Below are 22,647 nucleotides of genomic sequence, written 5' to 3' on the forward strand. Positions count from 1 at the left end.
AGAACGATAGACAAAGAGAGAGAGTACGTGCGTGCATGCGTGAACGTATGTGTAATTTCGACCGATAAAAATATTACGCAAGCGAACCCGCGAAGGTCGTTCGACGACGGGACTCGGGCGACGGTAAACCTCGTAGCACGATATACATTTCGACTCGTCGAATAATTTTGCAGTTTCTTCGCTCGTTATCGTGCCCCTTGAAGATTTCACTGCTTCTTGTCACGGAACGGGGATAATACCTTATGACCTGCTCCAGCCCCAATAAAATTAAACTCTCGTATCGCTGTTAAGGCTGTTAAGACTGTTAAGACTGTTAAGGCTGTGCAACGGTACCGTCTTCTTAGTGGGTCCGTTCTAGGATAACTTGCTGTTCCACGTACTTGGCTGAAATTTTGTTTTCCTCGATTATTCGAGATCGTACGAAGTTGGTAGATTCTATTTATCGCAAGTAAGTAGGTAGATTTATTGTTTCGTTTGAAAAGTTGAAAAAAGAAAGGACCGTAAACGGTGAGAGGATTCTTTTGTAAAGGAGCTGCAGGGCGTAACGAAAGCCGGAAATTAGGGAAAACATTTTTAATCCTTTTTAGGATCCCTTTTTATTCAAACTCTAACGCCAGAGAAAGCAAGAGAAGTGGTCGAGTGGAAAGTAGACCGAGAATTTTCAAAAAATTTCTCTTGTTTCCATTTTCGTCACAGTTCGAGACAAATGAATCAACCTACGCGTGCCCTCCAGTGTTCCCACCCCCTCCCCGCCCCCGGGAGGAAACGATTTTACAACCTTCGATTTTACAACCGGCCCCGTGTCGAACAGATTCACGCACCAAGTTCATTTACCGACCAAGGTAAAAATTAGAAAATAGAAAGCTTCGAAGCTTCCGGGAAATTTTATACTACAGCTACGATGCGTACGGTCTGACAAAGAAAAGGCAAAGAATTACGTATGTAGACGGTCGTTAGGAATCGACGATCGGCGAGACCACTAGCTCGGCACGCGTGTGTTTAGTATACGATACGAAGAAGGAAACGCTGATCCTTGTCCACCGTAAAAAAGCAAAGCGTTTGTCGTCGGTCTGTCAGCCAGAACATTCACGTTTTTTACACCGCTTTTTTCGTCTCGCGTAAAAAAAACATCTAGGTTTGTTTACATGAAAAGATCGAATATCGAACCCTTCCATGAATTTGTCGTGGCTGGAAAGAAAAGCCTTAACGTTCTTAAAGTCTTAGCAGCCGAACGTTCTTCGTCCTTGCTCGTAGGGTCTTGTCTTTTCTCAAAATATTTTTTATATATCGCCTGGTATTTGGTAAAAAATGACTCACGGTTTCGACTAAGGCAAACTTGGGAACTAAGTTATGTGTTTGCTTTAATGCGAGTTCCATTTAGCGATAATTTATTCCAGTGACCTGTGTAATCGTATAAAAGCGAGGGGACTGGATTTTATTTTCAAATCGAATGCACGCGATATTCAAAAGTATAATAAAATTGATAAAACAGATCCCCGTTTAAGTTGCGTAATTTCGTTAGTTGTTAGTTTAGTAAAATGCAAATTCGTACAAAAATCTGCAGTCCGTAAATAGCACAACGAAATCAGTCGCTGCGTATTTATTATAGCCAATAAATTGTATTTGCCTAATTGGTTTTATTACAATTGCCACACTTTAGAAAAACGGACACGGCATAGAAAAAGTTAGCTTTGAAAGCTACATGTATTCGCTGGACATTTTCAAATCTTCGGTAAATGTAATCCCAAAATCTTACGGTTTTTTTATAACATCCTGCGTATGCCGAATATATTCTTCGAAGAAAGGGCCGACAGAAAAAAAAAAAAGGGAACGAAAGGCTAGAAAGGGTCGAGGGAAAGGAGAAAGAAATTCGGCCGCGTGTACTATAAAGTTAACTGTCGGTGCTACCGATGACCAGTTTGTTGGCTTTTGCGGTCTCCCCCCTCTTTGCCGCGGTATCCGGAAAAGCTTTCGAAACCTTTCACGACGCAGGTAGCTGCCCGGTCGACGGATTATAAATTTATCTCCTATGACAACTCGAATTCCTGCTGGCGTTTTGCTATCGCCCGTTATACTCGACCAGTGAAACAAAGAAAGAGGAGAACGTCGAACGGTTGATCGCCGCCGCTATTATTCCCATCGCTTCGAAGACGTATCGAGCAACCTAATATCCATCCGCTGTTAATTGAAAGCTCGTCGAGTTCCGAATGGGCCGACGATTCTACGCAAAGCAGCCGAACGGCTTATTAATAGTTTATTGGATAAAAAAAAAAAAAACGGATTCTCGCGAGTGGTGCAGGCGTGCCAATGAACGACGTCGAAGCGTGTTTCTTATCGGTGTATATCGGCTACTACGAGCCAAGCGAAGATAAGTCTGAATGATATATCGGATGATGTGAAATTACGCGACCACCGACCCGTCTGATTGTTACAAACCCAGATACAGATCGGTTGCCGATAAGGAGAGAAAAAAAAAATCTCTTCTTGCCCGGTTTGTCCCCTGCGCGTATATTCATATACGTATAATATACATAATCGCGCAGAAACACGTGGTAAAGAGAAGAGTCTGTGATTCTCCTCTCGTGGACGAGGCAGAAAAGAAAAAGGAAGAAGCCGAGGCGAAGGAGCAGGGGAGAGGGAGGATCATCCACGTTGCGATATAAAAGAGTCGAGGGAGGCACGCAACAGAAGATATATAATGGTTAGCAAGGAGAGGAGGATACTCGAGGAAGGGGAGAAAAGGATAATTCCAGCCTTTAAATCACTCCAAGTGAATTCGAGCGGACGTTCTCTCCGTCCTTTTCTCCTTCCGTCCAGCCCTCGCTTATCCTCTCTTTTCGCGAGAGTGCCTCGCCACGAGCAGAGGAAGACAGATTACTTCCGGCTGCACTCTCTTCCTTTATATTCGAGGGAGAGGGACAGGAGGGGGGAGAGAGAGAGAGAGAGAGAGAGGCGGGCCTCTGCCGGGTTAATCAGGAAATGAAGACCGTTCGATCGCCTCGAAGGGGAAGAAAGCAGTGTCTGTCGATTGAGCAGCCACCGCGGGGTTAATCGGGCAACGGGCGAGATCGTTCTCGGATCAACGCGAGCCAACTAAAGAAAGAAAGAAAGAAAGAAAGAAAGAAAGAAACGGGAACGCCCTACGTGTCGACGAATCACCGAGAAACGAACCCTTTCCGTTATCTAGACTTTACTCCACGTTGGCAACACCTTGTCGAATCTCCTTCGCTCTTCCTTCCACTCTTATTCGTATCACGGGTATCCGAAAGTAACAGCCTTTACCTTTACTCGGCCTCTGCTCCATCGATCGAGCAATCGAAATCGAATTCGTTTAATTACCGCTCGCGCGTCTCGGCTCGCTCGATTTGTCTCATCGGCCGCTTAATTCTCTCCTCCGATCTTCTATATCAATGGCAATTTTCGCGCAACTAATACCGTAACAATACGTTATAGATACTCTCGTCTAATCGTTTCTCCACGCGTTCAACTACTATCGCCGATATTCTTACGCGTCGCGCCACAAATTCTGCAAATTTAACGTTCGTAAATTCCTCGGTCATCGCGCGTCTGTACACTTTTCTCCAAGACTCTCACTTCGCCGATGTGTTCACTGTCGCTACACTTTCACGTTAGTCGGATGATGGCTGCTGGCTCGAGGATCTCGGACGCGTAACGAGACATCGTTCTTTTACCTCGAACTTTGTCATTGTTTGAATTGCGATAAGAGACGGTTTTGCGCTCGGCCTCCTTCCGTGCAACGCTGTTGCCGAGGGGGACAGCTATATATCGTGGCGATATATGGAAACCGTCGCTGGCTGTATTTAAATAGCCTGCGACTCTTCGAGGAAACGCGTCGCCTCATTGTAATTCAGGATATTGGCCCGGCGAGGAAGGAAGGACTAACTTCCTGTCTGCGGTTACCCTCCTTCGTACCTTCGCCTCTACCTAGGCGTTCCGCCGCGGCGCCATACCGACACCTTTCCCTCCTTTTCTTCTCCTGGATGAATCCTAGGCTAAATCGATCTTTCTCCTCCGCTGACGTATAACGTGATAAATTCGAATACATCGATACGATCTAAGAAACGAAACGTAAGCCATTAAGGACAGGGACATTTTTTCTGATTGTGCGCTCAATGAGGATGATGCGGGAAAAGACAATCGCGGAAAGCGCGTTGATTTAACCACCTTGAAATTAATCTTAAATCGGTGTCGTTGAGCTACGATCGATCACGACGATTTCGTTAACGTTACTCGAACTTCTTTACTTCTATTTTACACAGGGCAGATTTTCGATATTTCATTTCGATATTCGATCTGATTTTACTATCCTTCCGCGAATATCGTCGAACGCCAGCTTCTACGTATTTCGTCTTTTTTCACGAATAAACTACTTCGAAAGAGGAAGATTTTCGAACGGATACACGGGTTTCGATAATAGAATTTTCGAGGAAAAAACAAAGGAGTCTACAACGAACGATCAAAAGTCCCAACACGACCGGATGAATTTTTGGCAAATACGTCCCTTGAACGCACATTTTGTCGTGAAATTACTCGATTGGCTCGACTTTCACGGTTCACCAAGTTGCTAGGAAAATTTTCTCCATCGAGTGCCGCTTATAGAAAGTCGAATTAATAGAACGATGCTCGTTCGACCGTCGTCGTTCGACGCACTTCGTGATGGTTTTAGAAATTTTTTTCATATATTCTGAATCTTTTCTTCGTCATTGGGAAAGAGAGTGGATATTTTGATTTTCTGTCGTTTTGGTAAGCGGAAAGAGATTTTCGAGGAAGTAGATTTTAAGAAAGAGGAAAAAGGGAAACGAGATGGAAGTTGAAACTCGTGCGCACTTCGCCAGCTTGCGGAGTCGATGATTTCGTTGGAACGGCGCTAGATCTCGTCGATATCGATCCTATCGAATCGTACGCTCGGCCGTTACGTAACTTCGAATCGTTTTTAAACGCGTCCGCGAAACTGACCTATATTCGATCGATCACGATAAACGATAAGGAGAAAAAAAAAGACACGAAATACGATCGAGTGTGCGAGTTTTGATGCGAGTTTCCGACGACGGTAGGAGCTACTTGATTCGATATTCGCGAAGATCACGCGGAGAAGATTATGCTTGCTAATTATCAGGCGAGAAACGGATCGTTATCAGTCGTTGCGCATAAACAATAACAAGGCGTCGACATTCCATCGGAGAGAATAGTTGGCACGTTTTAGTCGATAAGCAAATAACGTAATCTAGCGAAAAAAATGTTGCTCGACTTCAACGACGATTCTAAAACTCGACCGATCTACGCAAACATCGAAATTATCGTTCTTCAACACTTGCGTCGATGGTCCGAGAAATCGTTCGCCTTCGCGCTTTCTCGACGATATTATAGCCATTTTGATAACAAATTTGTATCTTGAAAGCAATTTTTATATCGCGGAATTCGTTAGGAAACGTGGAACGTTGTAGGTTCGATGTCGAAAAATGCAAAAGTTTTGTAACTACGAATATCAGTTTACCGTTAGTTACCTGCACTGCGATTGATTTTGAGCGGATCTTTGTATTTTCAGTTTACTCGTGTTACCGTGAAAGGGCATCTCGTGGCTGCAAACTCCTCGATTGACAAAAATCTCAAATAGACGAACCCTCGTGGTTCTTAAATAAACGTCGCTCCCGACTTTTCCCGCTCTCGAACGGCGTGAAACTTTTTTTTTTTTTATTTTTATAGCTCGTCTACGGGCTGAAAGAAAGCTCGGCTCGACACACGAGCGAGCAGCGATCCCTATTTTTTTTTTTTTTTCCTCCTTGAAACCAACGCGGTTTCTTGGTCCGTCTTTGACGAAGGGGATGATCACCCTCTCTGGCGTCGGCCTTTCCACGCCGGGTCCACCCTTTTATCCGCGCGGCGTGGTCTCACGCCTCACGAATTTCCTCTGCGTCCGGTCGAGATCGATTTCCCGCGGTATTTTCCACGCCGATCGGCCCGGAAGAGAGTCGACCAAGAGCGACCGAGCACAGAGGAGAGAGCGAGCGAGCGAGCGAGAGAGGAGAGGGGGTGAAGGACGTGCCGTAGGCGGTCGCAATAGGAAAACTGGGGTAGACTGTCCTTGTGCTCTTGGGTGGTTATTGGAACGTTGGCACGGAGACGCTTACCTTCGTCTACCGGGTGTCCCAATTGCAGGGACGCTTGACACTTGGCACGTATGACGGTTAATGAAAGTGGAGCGTAGTCCTTTGTAAAAATAGAGGAAAAATATGTGCGCCGTCCGCGTGATCGATCCAAGTCGATCCGTTCCACGATACTCGACCGCAGCTTCTCGTCTTCTGCATGATTTACGTTATATTTTAAAGTCGCGAGCTGCCTCGTTTATGAAGTTTCTCTAGAATATTTCTGGAATTTGGAACGCGCGAGTAACTGGTGTAACCGCGATATAGTTTCGCGTTACGATTTCCTCGTTTTCTTCCCGCTGCTCGGAAATCGAACATCGCGCTCGACGGACGCGGACATCCGATATAAGAAACTGGATCACCGAATAGACATTTAAAAGCGTAGCTCGACTCGTACGAACAATGGATCCGATATTGTTGGCAAGGTTGCAAATACTAACCACGAGGTCGAGAATTAACGAAATTCAACGCTCAGAGTCCACTACGGAAACGATATATCTTACCACGTCATTTCCACTTAAACTTCGTTACCATTTATAATTTCGATCGATTAAATGCCAATCTATTCGAAGTTGGACGCGAAAAACCAAAGCTTACCGTCCGATTCGTCCAACGCTATCGCCATTGCCATTTTCATACGAATAATTAGATTTAAACCCGTTCGATGTTAGAAGGACGACGGGAATGATCGCGCGAGATGCGCCGGTTAACCGGCTCTTTCTCGAGGAGTAATTGACCTCACCTTGACACAATCGTCTGCGGTTTTTATGGCGTCGACCGCGGCCGAATTGAACGAAGGGGGACGATCGAGCATGCTCGTACGCTCGGCTACGATGGGTCATTTGCATCGCGAGGCAGGTTATCCAACGCGCCTAGGCTCTTGGATCGTTCGCGTGGCCGCGATTCTTTTATCCCCGCGACGAACCTGCTTATGGAAATGCGACACCCGCCGTACTATATCGAGAATAAATATTGGATCCGCGATCGATATCGCGCACGGGACGCGATTCTTCCATCTTTTCACGGCCGCTCACTGTTGCCGTACAATCGTCAATGTACAACTTTGCCAATGCAATCGATGCGAATCGAATCGAATGGAATAGATGAATCTTTTAGAAATTGGGGCCAGATGCTTCGATATAAAATTTCGATCGTTAGATCGAGACTCTTTTTCGAAGAAACAAGCTTCGTGGTCGTAACCATCTTGTTCTGTCGGACGAACATAAACTCGTTGATCCATTAGTCGATCGCTAAACGAGCCGACGATGTTAGAGAAACATCGTGGTTTTTAAGTTTACCTGAGAATCGTTCGCTAGTTGCGTTATCCGGTCGCGACGAACCAATTTACGAAAGCGACTCGTTCGTTTCGTCGATGTGGAGCACGATGATCGTGTAAACGTGCAACGAAGTTAATCGATCAATTTGGCCTCTGAAACGATCGTACGAGTGGGTCGCGGTAGATGGGATTCTAACGCGAGGCAAGCGAAATACAAAACGAATCAGGTAAAAATCGGATCGGTTGCTTCGATGCAGATGTGGAAAGATCGTCGAACACACCATGTAGGCCGGTTGGTGTGTTCACGAGCGTAGGTATACGTACGTGGAAGCGGGGCAATTACCGGCGCTATCGGTACCATCGCCGCTTCAAAGGGACACCCTGTAGAGCGATCGATATCTCGCACAAGGGGCGCATTAATTACGAACGTGACTGCGATACCACCCCGGCCCTGGAAGAATCACTCGGAAGCTGAGCGATTAATTAGCCATCGTAACCGCATTATTAATCCTCGACTCCGCGGGAAGCTCGCGTTTCGCGATCATCCGCCGCGCAGCACAGATACCGATCTATTCGTCTCGATTGGACGTCGATACGGGATCGATAATTGCGAATGTATTAATGGAAATGAGTTCCTGAACCTACGGATAAGTGATATTAGAAATCTCTGCGAGTAGGAAATAGATAACGCGCGATAGAGAAATTACAAAATAATCGGGATATCGTTAAAGTAATGCTATATAACGTTTTATTAAATAGAACGTTTATTAGAACAGAATGATTATTTTATATATAACGTAATAACTCGAAATATCAACGAACAGCGCTCTGTTCTCTCGTACATCTCGAACAGCGATGAATTTGTTTTATTGCACGTTCGTATCGTTCGATACAAACGCGATGCGCTCGCCTCATGGCGTTTTCCTTTTGTCTTTGTTCCTCTCTTTCGATCCTCGCTCGTACAATACGCGCGTACATACATCTATCTTCTAACAGGTATAATACGAGTTTCATCGTCGAGGGAAAAACGCTACGAAATCTCGAGGGAATTCAACGATCTCGATATTTATAACCACGTGTGATATCACGACGCAACGTGTTCGATCGGCGCATCTATCCGCGATTACGAACGATGATCGCAAATTTCGACGATGGATATAATAGACGCGCTGTGCCCGACGATCGGTGGCCGTGGCGAGGTACCGCTCTCTGGTGTCCCAATTAACCACCTTTAAATAGATCGCGAACCAACTTCGCGTTCATTCAGTCTTCGAATGCACCGGTCGAACCTACCAATAAAATTCGATCTCTGAAACGTTTCCGAGTCGAGAGATAAAAATTGATACGTTGTATTCCAGACTAACGGAGATTTTAGAAACTAGATAACGACGTACTATCCGGTGATAATAGAAGAAAACGAAACACCCGCTAGATGCGCGGCGAAGCGAAGGAAAGGAACGCCACGGTTTGCAGAGGAGAGGAGAGGAGAGGAGAGGAGAGGCGGGCTCGATCGCTAGCTATAGGTATCTACGCGAACGGTGCATAGAGGAAGAGCAGCTCGCTCGTTGAATGCACCAGCCCTGACCTACATAGTAAAGCGCGTTGTGGGCTAGGCGAGCCTACGCTAGAGCTACCTAGACTATTATAGCAACGAGGTGTAGAGCGTGTCCCTCTGCTCGCGTCCATCTCGCCGGCAATAGCGGCGTGGGCAAACGTGAAATCGCGTAATCGGGTTCACCTTTATTCTTCGCGTTCTCTTTTTCTCCTCTTTCCCTTGGTCCATCGGTGGAGCGGTTAAACGCGGCCTCGACGAACGCAGGAAAAAGGGAAAAGGGTCGAGTAGCTTCGGCTGATTTTTCAAGTAGAACGCGATACCGTCGAGTCTCGCTCGTCCGTTTTTGAAATCGCGCTTTCCGCGAATACGAACCGCGATTTATTTTTCTTCGTGGAGCGATGCGTCGCGCGATTATCGGACTGTCGTCCGTAGAGACAGTCGTCGTCGTTTGCAGGTAAAAGTCACCAGGAAATCCGAACGAGAAACGTCGATACAGAACGGACGGACGAAGGAGCGTCGATAACGCTCGTATCGAGCTTCGTAACCGATAAGCCGTACGTCGATGGAAAAAATTCTAGCCAAGTATAATGACCGATAATTTAGCTGTTAACCATCCGTTACGCGAGGCACACGTACGACGCGCGTAAAGGGCCGCGTGTACGCCGTTATTATATCATCTCGCGGACACTGCTACGGCACTTGACGTTACGTAACGGACGGAACGGCGAACACACGGTTCTGCCCGCGTACGATCGTACGTGCGTCGAGAGGCTCGTTACCGGCCTGTCGGTCTCGTTATACAATAGCCCGTGCACGAGCAAAACGAGAGTACTATTTTCTAATCAAATGGTAAGCAGATTCCGTCGTTTGTCCCGGCCATGATGCCGCCGCTGCGACGAATTCCTCGAGCTGACTCGACCGTACGACGCGTCCTACCTACGGGTTCTCCGTGTGTTCCTGGCCACCGTCGTCCTTGACATCTTTTTTCCCTTCTCCCCATACTCCGCGCTCGGCTTCTCCACGCTCGATCGTCGACGAATTAACGCCATCCAACGTCCGCGTGGACCTGAACGCGGTGGACCTCGACCCGGTGATTCGTAAACTGGCCACTGACCTTTTCGACGAATCGTCGCGACGCTTTCTCTTCGAGACTCGGCCGTCGCGTTCTTTCTTTCCTTTTTTATTTTTTTTTTTTTTTTTATTATTATTTTACATTACGGGTGTTACGTTAGTCGCCGTCGATGTCTACAGGGGTTTTCGACTTCTGGCCTGACCGACCGACCGACCGATTCTCAGAGTGGGAGATAGCGAAAAGAAAGTCCACGAAATTCCAGCCCGGGACACGTATCGCTTCGAGTCGCGTTACGCAATTAAGAAATTAGATTCTTCGCCATTAGGTTACGCAACCACGCCTTTAACGGCGTCTGCTCCTAAAAAGCCAACCGGATTGTTAATGTCCACGATAACGAAGTCCTTCGTTCCGTTTCACTCTCGACTCGACCGACTCGCCTTATCCAGCCGGAAGGGTTTTCCAGGTGAAACGGTTTTTCTCCCGCTTTCTCCGCAGCCTAGGCGGTAGATGTTTCTATCTGGGATTCTTAGAGATCGTACTCGATCAAAAAGGACAGGCAACAAGGTTTCACGTGTCCTGCGAGAAAACCGTAAGAACGTCCGAACAGATAACGCTTAAAAGCATCGAGGAGCATCTGGTCCAGCAGCGTCATCCCTCCTGTTGTAGCGTTTTCTTTTACCTGGATCCTAAGCGCGTACCGTTAGAAACGAAACATCGATCCTCGCCGAATAACCCAGTTTCTTTCATCGGCTTTTAACGGACCACGCATTAACGAGTGGCGAGGGTATCCACCCCCGTGAGAAAGGAATTTTCACTCCGAGCGAAGCTCGTGGAACGATCTATTCATCGATCAAACGTTTCGCTGGTTAACGGTTTGCCTCTCGTCGCTTTCTCTTTCTCCCGATGGCTCGAGGATCGTCGTCGTGGATTTTCTACGTGGTGCGATTAACGCGACGTAGCTGACTGAAACATCCTCGTACATACGCAAGAAGACGCGTACCGTTCGTGGTTGCGAAGTTGGCTGGCGGATGTTGCGAGGATGCGAGGAGATCGAAACGTTCAAATTTAATTCCACCGCGAGCTATCTGGTAAGCGTTTAGTATCTGGTAAGTTTTCATCCGGAGAGGCTGGTCGTTGGTGAAAATGGTGACGCGTAGAAATCGAATGGATATGACGCAGCGATACGGAGAGAAGCGTGCCGTTAGTCAACTTTCCAGCCACGCTACGGTAATCATCACCGGTAACCTTTGCGCCGATGTTGCTACCTCCGCGTCGACCTTTTTCGAAACCTTAACAAATCGTTCCCATTGCCGTTTCTCTTGAACGTTCTACCGGTCCACGAAGGAAGTGGGCGTGTGCGTGTTGGAACGATCCTGTCCTTAGAACACAATGGCGGACGAAGAAGCGTGCGCGGCTGCCGCTCCACGTCCAGACCATTCAGCCGTTGGAAATAGGTCAGGGACGCAGTTTGCGGCGCAGTCGTTTCCTCTTTCTGCGGAAGAAGGAAAGAGAGAAATGTCACGGTGAAACACGGTCGAGAAAGTAGTGAGAGAGAGAGAGAGAGAGAGGAGAGTAGAAGAAGGGTGCGTAGGTAGGTTGCGAATATCCCTCGATGGTCGTGCGTTTTCAAGGCTGCACACAAGCCAGGGGTGGCTCCTCGTGTTTCCCGGTTGAATGGAACCCGATGATGTTTCGATACGGTCCCGACCGTGTTTCCTCCCTTCTAGAGGTTGCACGCGCACGCTGACCCACATTTTACCTCCTGCCTTCGTTCACCAGCCTTTCGAATTGAGTAACTCGAATTACAAAGCGATAGGCTAGCGCACGGCCCACGCACCTGGATGGAGCAATTCGCTCGGAATTCATTTCCACGTGGAAACCGATTTCAGTCGGCGACGCGTTTCCGCGTGAAATTCCCTTTCGTTCGAGCAAAGTTGCCAGTTTCGTGCTCGTTTCGCTCTCCACGATTCCCATCTAAACGATCTAACGCGACCGACTAGGTGTAAATCGACATTCGGTTCTTTCCATAATTCTATCTGTCGTTTCGGTTCGTGACAAAATAGAAGCAGGTATTCGTTCCTTTCTTTCTTTCGGAGATCTTTCGACGATCGAATTAGCACGAAATTAAAGCAGCACGAGCTACGCGATAGCCTCGTACGCTCGCGACTATCGCATTGTAAGTTAAACGGCTGTTACGTCCGTGATTAGACGAATGTTATGTAAATTCGTGTTTTTATACGTACGAAAGAAACGAAGCTTAAGAAGAAACTGGTTCCACTGAAACGCATTCGTTTGGTTTCGATAAATAAGCCTTATATAACGCGAGTATTACGAGTAATATTTTACGTATTTCGTACATTTCTGCATCTTCGGATCGAAACGCACGATTTGAATAATTACGTAAACGTTATACGCGTTTCCCTTTTATTAAACTATCATCGTACCGTAACTAACTTTATCGTAATATCGGCCACGTTAGTTTCCTCGCAACGTCCTTCACCCTTTTACGCAAAACTCTGTACACTCCGCGCAAACCGTATTAATCTCGATCTCGGTTATCGATCGCCAATACCTAATACCTTGTCGGTACTCGATTCCAACTGCATCGAGCGTAAACCTAACCGTGAGCGAATTCCGTTCCCAAGAAACGGAGAAGTACGAGCAGCCGCTTAGAAGAAAGAAAAAACAAAAAAAAAAAATAAAAAAATCTATAAACCGATGATTATATAGACACGAAACGTGAAAACGGGCAGCTCGGTGTTACATCGCGTGATCGAACGTGGAAAAAAATGGAGGAAGAACGGTTTTTCGAATGGGATAGGGAGAAGCGCACGTAACGAGACTTCCGTGGAATCGAATGTTTCCTGTTTGGTCGGGAGTGTAGAGCTCGTCGCTCTCGATCGTTCCTCCGCGCGATAACGGCCGTGCTCTTTTACGTGAAACACCCACTCGCCGTGACATGCACACGAGCACACAGAGAGCCACGCACACGGTCGAATGGCCGAGCACACGAACGGGCAGAAGCACTCTCGGTTTCGACGGAGGAAGTGGGTCGCGCACATGCACAGACGCGCCGCACCGCGCCATACCGCCGCTTCGTTTCCGGTATCGAAATTTCCGGCTTTGGCAATTCGCGGTGCAAGAGGTTACACGACCGATCGTTCCCCCCTTCTCGTTACTCTCCTCGGGAATTAAACTCGTTTAATTAACGACGCGTCGTCGAGTTGGACGATCGTCGACGAGTCGCGAAGCTGTCTCTCGTCGTTCTTTAACGTTCGATTAATTTTCTAACGGGGAACGTTTTAATTAGCCGACGAGATTTTACCGCGTACGTGCAATTGTCGCCTGTTTTTTATTCGTATTAGCGAAAAGACGAAAGTACGTAGCTTCGAATTCGACCGAGGCGATCGTTACGTTAATCCTCTATAACGCAACGTGACTCGAAAATCGTATTGTTCGAGGAGTTTCGTTTTGATTGCTTCGCCGTAACCGCCATACCGTTTCATTCTTCCATCGTATCGCACAACCTGTTTAGAATATTTCTTATTTTCTACTTCGATCGTACAAGTATCGGCCGATTGGACGATTCGGCTGTAAAATTAGATGGAATTCATAGAATCGGATAAGACACGATCTGGCAGTTCGATCGGTTAGCCAAGGCCGATGCCGTTTTTACAAACTTCGTGCACGGTATCGCGTCAAGTTTTCCCCTTGAAATTTGGAAATAGACAGTTTGGCACGCTAAACGAGAAAGAAAACATCGCGGAGCGTAATTACCGACTATCTAGAATCAATAACGGTATCGCGCTTCTGGTTCTAGCAAGGCGGAAGCGTAGGAGTCCGCGAGTCGACGATCGAGTGCTCGAACTCTCGTTGGCACGAGATCGAAAAGACAACGAACTGTAAAATCGCAAATCACGCGATAGCAAGACGCCGGGGGAAAAGATAGCGCTAGAATTCGCGATACCTGTTCGCTAACCCTTAAATCGTAGAACCACGCGTTCATTAAGCACGCGCTTAGCCAATATGTCGATGTCGTCTCAGGCACTGAGACTGTAATTAGGGAAAGATCGCGCAAAGTATAATCTCGAATGACAATTGACAAATTGTAGAAAGTGCGACACGAAAGTGCCGATTTGTTGGGGGGGAAAAAAGGTCGCTATAAAATATTCGAACGCGCCGTTGCTTACAAATTACCTCCGTCGTGAAATATATCGATTAATGTCGATTTTCGTGTATCCACTTTGTGTAATTCAAATATTACGCGTATAATTTGTCGCACATAATAATTGTCAGCGTAAGAAAGCGAAACTACAATTAGAATCAGGTGAAAAGGCCTTTATCGATTATCGGAATAATAACCGTAATCCGCGTGACGAGCGAGACTGGATGTTACGAGTCGTTAATGAAATCTTGCAACGATCGCGTATTAAAGAAACAGAAACGCGAGTAGCTTAGTTAGCGGCAATTTCGCTTCGAGATCGATCCTCGACTCCCGTAACCGGCTAACATTTTTCAACTCGACTCGATCGAGAGAGCAGGATCGAAGCGAGAAAGTATGGCGTGCCACGAAATTACATAACGCAGCCAATAACCAACCGCGACGAATCAAAGGTTCTGCCTGCCGGGCGATTGCATCGCGCTACACCAAACACCACCTTTGCCAATACGAAAGAGATAAAGACTGAAAGTATTTTTTTTCGTTCTTTCCAACTGCTCGTGATTGCGGTTTCGCGTATTCCACTCGACTCTGTACCCGTTTCAGCTGGTCTTGGATACGATCGAGCAGAATCCACGGCTAATAACTCGTATTCCATCATCCGCGCCGTGCGCTTTCGTGTACGCGGTTTTAATGCTATTTACAAACGCGATATCGCCAGCCTTTCTAACTTTGAACTTGAATCAGACACTTGCGCCGTGTTTGTATTCGCTCGCACGAAACGAGTATTAACCTCTGCAGGGATACCGACGCTGAAACGAAATTAATCGAGCTGCAATGCGCGCGTATAGATCGTCTTTCTCGAGAAAGCGGCAAGCGGTTATGCCGAGGTTTCTCGATCGATTCGTTGCTCGACGAATCGACGTACCGCGAGCCGCGACGTTTTAAACGAAATATTCGCTAAAGTCTTCCCGAAAATTGCCGTCTGGCGCAACAGAACCGTTCCAAGTTCGAAGAAACAGTGCCGCGGTCGAAAAAGGGTTAATCACTGCCACTTTCGAGGCGTGATTTCCACGGCCGGTATTCCATTCTTGGCCAACCACACCTGCGTGCAGCTGCACCTGCGACCGCCACGAAAACATCGCGATCGTTTCACGGCCGTAATTTCTTTGTGCCGTTGCTCCGACTCGTTACTTGTTAGCCGTCGATTCTTTCCTGAATCTCACGACGACCGAACGTTCTCTACGCGTGAACTCGAACGATTCCGACGCAACAGACGCGGTCTTCTCGTAGAAGAAACAGGAAGGTCTCTCCCGGAGAGCAAAGCAAGGGGGTGGAAAATATGCAACGAGTGGGAGAACTCGTTTCGAGACAGATCGATGTCTTCGTGTCAAGGATACGTTCGTTCGGTTGGCGCGAACGAGCGACGAAGCGTGCGGCAGAGCCGAGATGTTCCAACTTCTTCTCCGTCCTCTTCGAGAAGTTAGCAACCGCGGCGATCCGACTATCCGGGTCATCGACGGATTCCGCCGCTGTGAACGTGGCATCGAAATGTCAGGCGCCTATAGTTCGATCCCCGCGGATCTCCGATCTTCGGATCTTAGGGAAAAGTATGTACGGCGAAATTGCCCCGATCGACGAATCTTCTCTTTCTAATAAAATAAGATATGCGATCGAAGTTCGCATAGGGTGTGATGCAAAAGTAACGCAATCTCGTGTTTCGATGCTGGGAAGAATATCACGATACCGAGAAACTATCCGAGCATCGCTATTACCAACGATTCTATTGTATCAATAAAGCAAATGGAAACGAAGAATTCTATAGGTTTGATAAATTGATCGTGGTTCGTGCGATGCTGCGAGGAAGATGAAACGATCGTTAGATATAAATGTACGGATAGTACGATACAACGATAATACCGCAATAATAGGTAGAATCTGCGTGCTACCATTTGCGCGAGAACAAAAAGCACGGAGCAAACGAGATTAACAATTCGTACACGGCGTAATCCCAAAATACACGGTGTCTGATTATTAAGAAACTCTTTACGTTGGAAAATAAGATTACGCGCGGGTATTACTTCCAGTCACTGTACGATAATTCGCGCGTCTTTCCTCGTAAATTCTTCCACGCAATTTTCGTGTTTCCGTCGATCGCGCCATCCTTATACGTATATACGAACGTTTCCATGAAACTTGGCCGCCAAATTAAAAATTCCCGGTCAAACTTACTTTCGTTTCGGCCGGCACCAAACGGTGGCCAATTAAATCGGCCGTTTCGTCAGAATTCCAGGCGAAACGGAGTGGATCGATGGAAATCGGTCGCGCGGCCACCTTTGTCGCGCGCATATTTGTGGGGCGCGCGCGTGATGTCACATAGAAAGAGAGAGTCGTTACCGTTACGCAATGCGCGCCACGGCCGGAAGGTGTGTGCGAGCGTGCGTGCGTGCGTGCGTGCGTGCGAGCGTGCGTGTACGCGGCGAGAAAGTTGCGTGGCCCGGGCAACGCTGACCTTACGTACTGCGCGTGCGCGTGTGCGGCCGAATCGTTTCGGCGCTCGATCGAGGCGATCGCCCGGCAGCCGCACCGATCGCCAAGCGCTCTCGTCCTCTCGACGACGCTCCGTGCGTCCGTCGACACGCTTCGAGCCTCGAAGAAGCGAGGAAAGCGGAACAGAGGCGCAACCGCTCGTTTGCGTATGTTCCGCGGTCGTCGTGTTTGTCCGCTCTTCGGACGGAATCGTTCGTCTCTTCGTATCGACGTTCGATCCTCTGGAATCTAGAAGTCTAAAGATCGTCGTGCACGACTGGACGATGGAGAATCGTTGCTCGCTGGTGATTCGCGAAACGCCAAAGAAACGAATAATTGGAACAGCGTTTCTTTCGTTGAAACCTCGATGGTTGCGCTTTAATGATTCGCTTAGGTAATCCTTCCGCGTATCTCGATCGTCGTACGTAGCAAAATTACGAGCGTTAACGTGCAAGTTTGTCGTTTCAGCAATTAGCGACGGAAATTACCGATGTTCCTGTCGAATCAATTAACGCTGAATTCTATCGTAAATATATATGGCTCCAATTATGTTTACTCGTATCTATTTAAATATACGTAAATTGCTCGTCGATAGCTGTAACGTCGAATACCTGGTTAACGGATATCGCCGACTCTTTCAAACATCCATCGTATACACGCGCGAACAAACCGAGGTACAAACGAGTTCAAATACAACGAATGAAATTATTGGCCGAAAGAATCGGCTCTCGACTGCTAATCGAAAATAGCCGAAGAATGCCGAGAACTCGAGCATCGCGCGATAACGAGCTCGACTCGAGGGAAGCGGATCGACGCGTCGATGCGCCGGAAGCGGGTTTCGGTGGCGAAACGCGTGCCGAATAGACGAGACGGAAGGCAAAAACATCGGTGAAAATTCCTCGGTTCTCGAAACGACGCGAGTCGAAAGCGGGGGTGTGTTCGGTCGATGCGGCTAGACACCCACCCTTCTCCGCTGACGCGAGGGCGAGTCAAGGTCAAGCAAGGTCGAGCCCCCCGGAACCTGCAGGAGAACTCGACGCGTCGCTAACGAGCCGATACGAACGACCGTACGCGAGCAAAGACGCCCGAAGATCGCAGAAAACGATCCTCGAGATCTCCGCCGCCGTGAAACGGTCGTTTCGATCGGAGCTTGGGCGCGGACGCGATTAACCGTTCGCCATCGTTCGGGTTATCTCGCGTCGTATTTTAAACGCGTTTTACACGCAACAACTTTTACTCGGATCGGAATCGAACGCGGGTTGAGAAACTTTTTAAGCATCGGTTAACGCTCTTTGCACGAGTCTCGACAGAGCGGTTGAATTACATCGAAATTATCGACCGATTAAATATCGCTGAAAACCTCGCGAAGAGTTAGGATTCTGTCTGTGGACGGCTGGAGAATTTGTTGGTTCGCGTGGTAGTTTGTTACGTTGGTTGCCTGCTGAAAAATTAACTCGGTCGCAATAGGGTTGGCAAGAAGTTAGGAGCAGAAATAATTTTGCACGACCCATCGTCCGTTTTCTCTGACTGCTATATATTTCGTGGCTGTGAAGAGGAAACGGTCGTCACAAAATGGTAGGTTCGAGGACAAAATTGTCGACGTATTCGAGTCGAATCAATATTATTACGGACAACGTGGACGACGAGGCAGAGGGAAAACGAGCGTGCCTCGGTAACAAGCCATTTATTTACAACTTCGTTTCGAATTGAAAACGTCGAGCGGACAGGAATAATTTAACGGTCGCACGTACGAGTGCTCGCTGCGTATCCAGTCACGGGGGTAGGTGCATCTGAAATGCACCCTCGTAAGTAGAGATTTCGTCGAGGGTGTGTTTTCGGGGTTAACAGAGGTCAACGGGATTCTTAAAGCCTGACCCGAACGATACGATCATCCCTGGCTCGCGTTCGTTCGCGTCGAGGAAATTTTATTCGCGAATATTTTGCTCTTCTCCGCGAGATACTCGAGATACAAATTTTCCATCTTTCGTCCAAAGATCGATCCTCTGCCATGTGTAACCGACTCGTTAGAAACGGATGGTCGACGCTCGTCTCGCGTCCGATCAGGTAGAACCAGTAAAAGTAAACGGTGGCGAGCTTTCTCCGGTTTGCAGGTCGGTAAAAGCTCGTCTATCCAATTTCGCGGTAGCTTACGATCTAATACGAAACCGACGCATATCGAACACGAAGAATGCACCGCGGATCTCGCGTACGAACGAATATTCCAAGTTACGACGACCAAACGTCGGCCCATCGTCGCGTTCCAGAAAACGACGACTAGGCGCATAGGCTCGTTTTACTCCACGTCCGTGACTCCTCTCGTTATTCCCTCCCTTATCCTTCGAGTTTTTCGCCTTCCGTTTTTCCCTTTGTGCTCGCCTCCTCTCTCTCTCTCTCTCTCTCTCTTTTGCTCTTGTTACTCGATAAACAAGCAGACCTGAAACAGCAGTCTGTTCCCGGGCGAGAAGAAGAAACCGATCGTTTGCTCGACTACCTTGCCAACAGCTAAACACACCCGTTGGCTCGATCTACGCGGTCGTAATTACCGATTCAATTCACGGATCCGTCCGTGACGTCGAGAGATGCCGAGGTCCATTTATCGTCTATCGCCTCTCGATGATCGACTTCCTCGAGAAACGCGGCTACGTCCGCTAGAATTTCAACCTTGCTTCCGGTTCTCCCGACTTTCTCGCGCGCTACATTTCGCGGGGATTCGATTTTACTATTTAATTTCACAGGGAAAATTGCAACACCGGTAGAACCGCTTTATCAACGCGCCGGAGAGACCCGAAGGTGCTTTTCAGAAAATAAACAAAACTCGATACGATAGTTTATTCGTATCTTCGATGGAAAATTCTGGAATCTACGGTTAGTCGCGAGAGTCTTTGAAAATGAATTTCTATCGAATATCGTGGCAAAGTCAACGTATTTGTTCCATGCGAAAATATCCAATTTCTACGAAATGTTCGTTACGATCTGTACGTGTTCGAGAAGTTTTCTAACATAATGTAAACTTATACCGATAATATTAATTTGAATAAAAACGCATGGTCGTTTGAAACAGCCGAAACCGTGCAAAAAGTAGAATATCTGCGAGGAATGGACGACGAGCAAGATATAATAATACAAGACGATCCTGTTTTCGTTCGAATTTCGTCACTGAATTTTCATCGGACACGCAGACCCGTCTGGGGCGCAAATATCGTGAATTACGCAACCGATCGCCGCGCGTTTAACCGTGTGGGCGCCGAAAGGTAAACGCGATAAAAAGCGGTCGACACACTTCTTTCTGGCTCGCGTGGTGATCCCTCTGGTTTTACGAGAGGAGACCGACAATGGTACGAAGTAGTCGTCGGAAAGCGAACCGAACCGAAGCGAAAAAAAGAGGAGGAAGATGGAGAGTGCGACGAGGCGAAGAAAGCGCGAACTAGCTCGGTCGATTCGCGTCAGTCATCGAGCGTGCCGGCTCGAGTCGATTTTCCACGGCGATTTTTCCTCGGCTGCTGCCATGAGAAATTGCTTAATGAAGCCGCGAGGTTGGCACTGCCTGAAAGGAAGGTAGAAACGTTGCAGTGGGTCAAGGAGAGACACACCGGCTTTCACTTCCTCTCCGCAGCGCCGCGCTATACCCCTCGAGAACACCTCCCATGCCTCTCTTTTTTTTTTTCCTTCGCGCTTCCTTAGCCTTCTCTCGGGGCTACCGTTAGGAAGCGATCTAACTGCTCCCAGCGTCTAATGGTATAATCCGTTTTCACCGGAATCGTAATCGATCGCGATAGAAACGAGCGTATAACGAGCGTACGCTCGCACGAGTCGCCAGGCACTTGCTAATCTTTGACACGAGCTTCCACGAAATTAAGACAGTCGAGAGACGCGTAATAGAGAATTTCGACGTTCGACGAGTATCAATTTGTAATTGCTACCGACAAAGAATCGTATATTTTCGACAGGGAACCCTTAGCTTTGGCGGTGAAAGTAAAACGCGAAAAGCCTGCTCTTCGATAGCGATGGGACAAAAGCTGACATTTTGCGAACGTTGATTGTGTGATTCTAGTGGATACCAGGGAGGTCCAGCCACACGATGCGAACGAGAAGGAACAACTGAGTCTGGCGAGCGTTAAAGCGGAACCAGGATCGACCGGTACGACGACGACCACCACGGGAACTCGTCTGTTGCACGGTATTCTCTCGCAGCATCCCCAGCAGCACGGTCTAGGGGTGCAAAATGGATACGGCCGTCACTTGGCCGGCCATGCTCAGATGGGCCAGCCGTCCTACACCACTGCCACGATCGCCACCACCAGTACACCAGGTCAATCTCAAACTACTTTCGCGAGTCTTTCCAGAGCCAAGTCGATCGTTCTTAGCAAATTTGATCGATTTTTCAATTCCGTTGCGCTACTTTAAAGCGACAAATTTCCGAAGAAAAGGAACGGATCGATCGACGTGGCTTCTAAACGACTGGAATATAATTCCCATAAGAGTTTCCAACGAGATCCCCGCGAACAATTTCTATCGATGAAAAATAATTGTAACGCGTACGCAACGTATTGCACGCTTTCGTCGAAACCTCGCAGTTGCGACTACAATAGAAACGCGGAGAAAGCAACGGAGAGGAGCAATTGCGCGTTCCTGCAAGCTGGAACAAGTGAAATCAATTCGTGCGAACGGCTCGAGGAAGATGTATCGAATCGCGTGCAAGGTCGTAACGAGACGAAAAACGAGCGATTTTTTCCATTGCTCCTCGTTTTTCTCCCCTTTCGTCGCGTAAAACAAGAGTACGTGCATCGATTTTCCATTGGAACGGCGCTCTGCTCGGCCAATAATAATATTTACAAAGCAATATCGACGGCTGGCTGGTAAACAGCCGACAGGAAATCACTTCCGGCGTGGCTTGGCCGCGGCGCGCCGAGCCGAGCCGGTAAACGTTTGACTTTCCTCTCTCGCCACGCTTTTCATGGGCACGCCGCCGCGAGTAAAGCGTTACACGCTCGCTCCCATTGGCCGTTTCTCCGCTAGCTCGTTCGCTCCACCAGCGTGCAATTCCCTCGCCGCTGACGTTAATCGTTAGAGACGACGAGCTGGCAATAAAAAGGCGAAAATTCCTGTTTAGCCGCCGCGCAGACCGGTAATATCGATTTCTCGACTTCCCGTCCGCCGATGAGCCAAGATTTCACCACCGGGGCTCACCTGTGCGACACGAGACCACCCGAAAATCCCCCACCTTCTTAGCCTGCTTGCACGCAAGCTTCCTAGAAGTCTACCGAATAATTTCAATCTTCTAAACGATAAGAAGAAACGATTAGAAGAGGATAAAACGAAACGTATAAAAACGCGTTGAAAGGCGAAAGGGAGGAAAAAGATATTTATATTATCAACCCTGCACGTGATTCGACGCTTTGCAAAGTTTCGTTGCGTAAGCCAGACACGGGTGTAGTACTCGCGACGCGTTCCCTGCGATCCGGTTCACGAGTACCTCGCTTGGTCCGGTCGATTTACCAAAATAATCGATCGAAAAAAACGGTGAAAAAATCGACGAGTATCGCAGCTAGTCCTGAGATAGACTTATAGTCGATCTGCATCTGTACGACTATGACGTACGCTCCGCGTAACGCGACGACGACGACGACGACGACGACGACGACGACGTAGACGACGGAGGCGGCTCCGAACAGTGAAAAAGGATACGGACAGACCTACAGAGATACAGATGGACTAACATCTCGCGCGACACAGAGGACCTTTTACGACTGGTTTCGGATCGTTCGCTTTCTCTCTCTGTCTGTTTCTGGCTGTCTGGCTGCGAGCAGAGCAGAGAGAGGGAGAGAAGGAGACCGTGGGAAGCACGAGCGATATGCATACCCAATGACCGGATGACCTTCGGCCGTTGCATAA

At 48.0% G+C, this 22,647-nt stretch overlaps 1 protein-coding gene across 9 annotated transcripts in view; it reads left to right on the plus strand.

Moving 5' to 3' along the window:
- Positions 1-22,647, plus strand: part of Eip74EF (Ecdysone-induced protein E74) — a 145,260-nt gene that overhangs the window by 94,930 nt on the left and 27,683 nt on the right. For all 9 annotated transcript variants that reach the window (XM_069113838.1, XM_069113837.1, XM_069113841.1 and 6 more), the window contains one exon: positions 20,807-21,064. In XM_069113838.1, the coding sequence (XP_068969939.1) occupies positions 20,807-21,064 (258 nt within the window). The remainder of the gene's footprint in view (positions 1-20,806; positions 21,065-22,647) is intronic.

This window comes from Bombus flavifrons, chromosome 5, assembly GCF_040668555.2.
Source record: "Bombus flavifrons isolate JBK064 chromosome 5, iyBomFlav1_principal, whole genome shotgun sequence".
Taxonomy (NCBI): Eukaryota; Metazoa; Arthropoda; class Insecta; order Hymenoptera; family Apidae; genus Bombus; species Bombus flavifrons.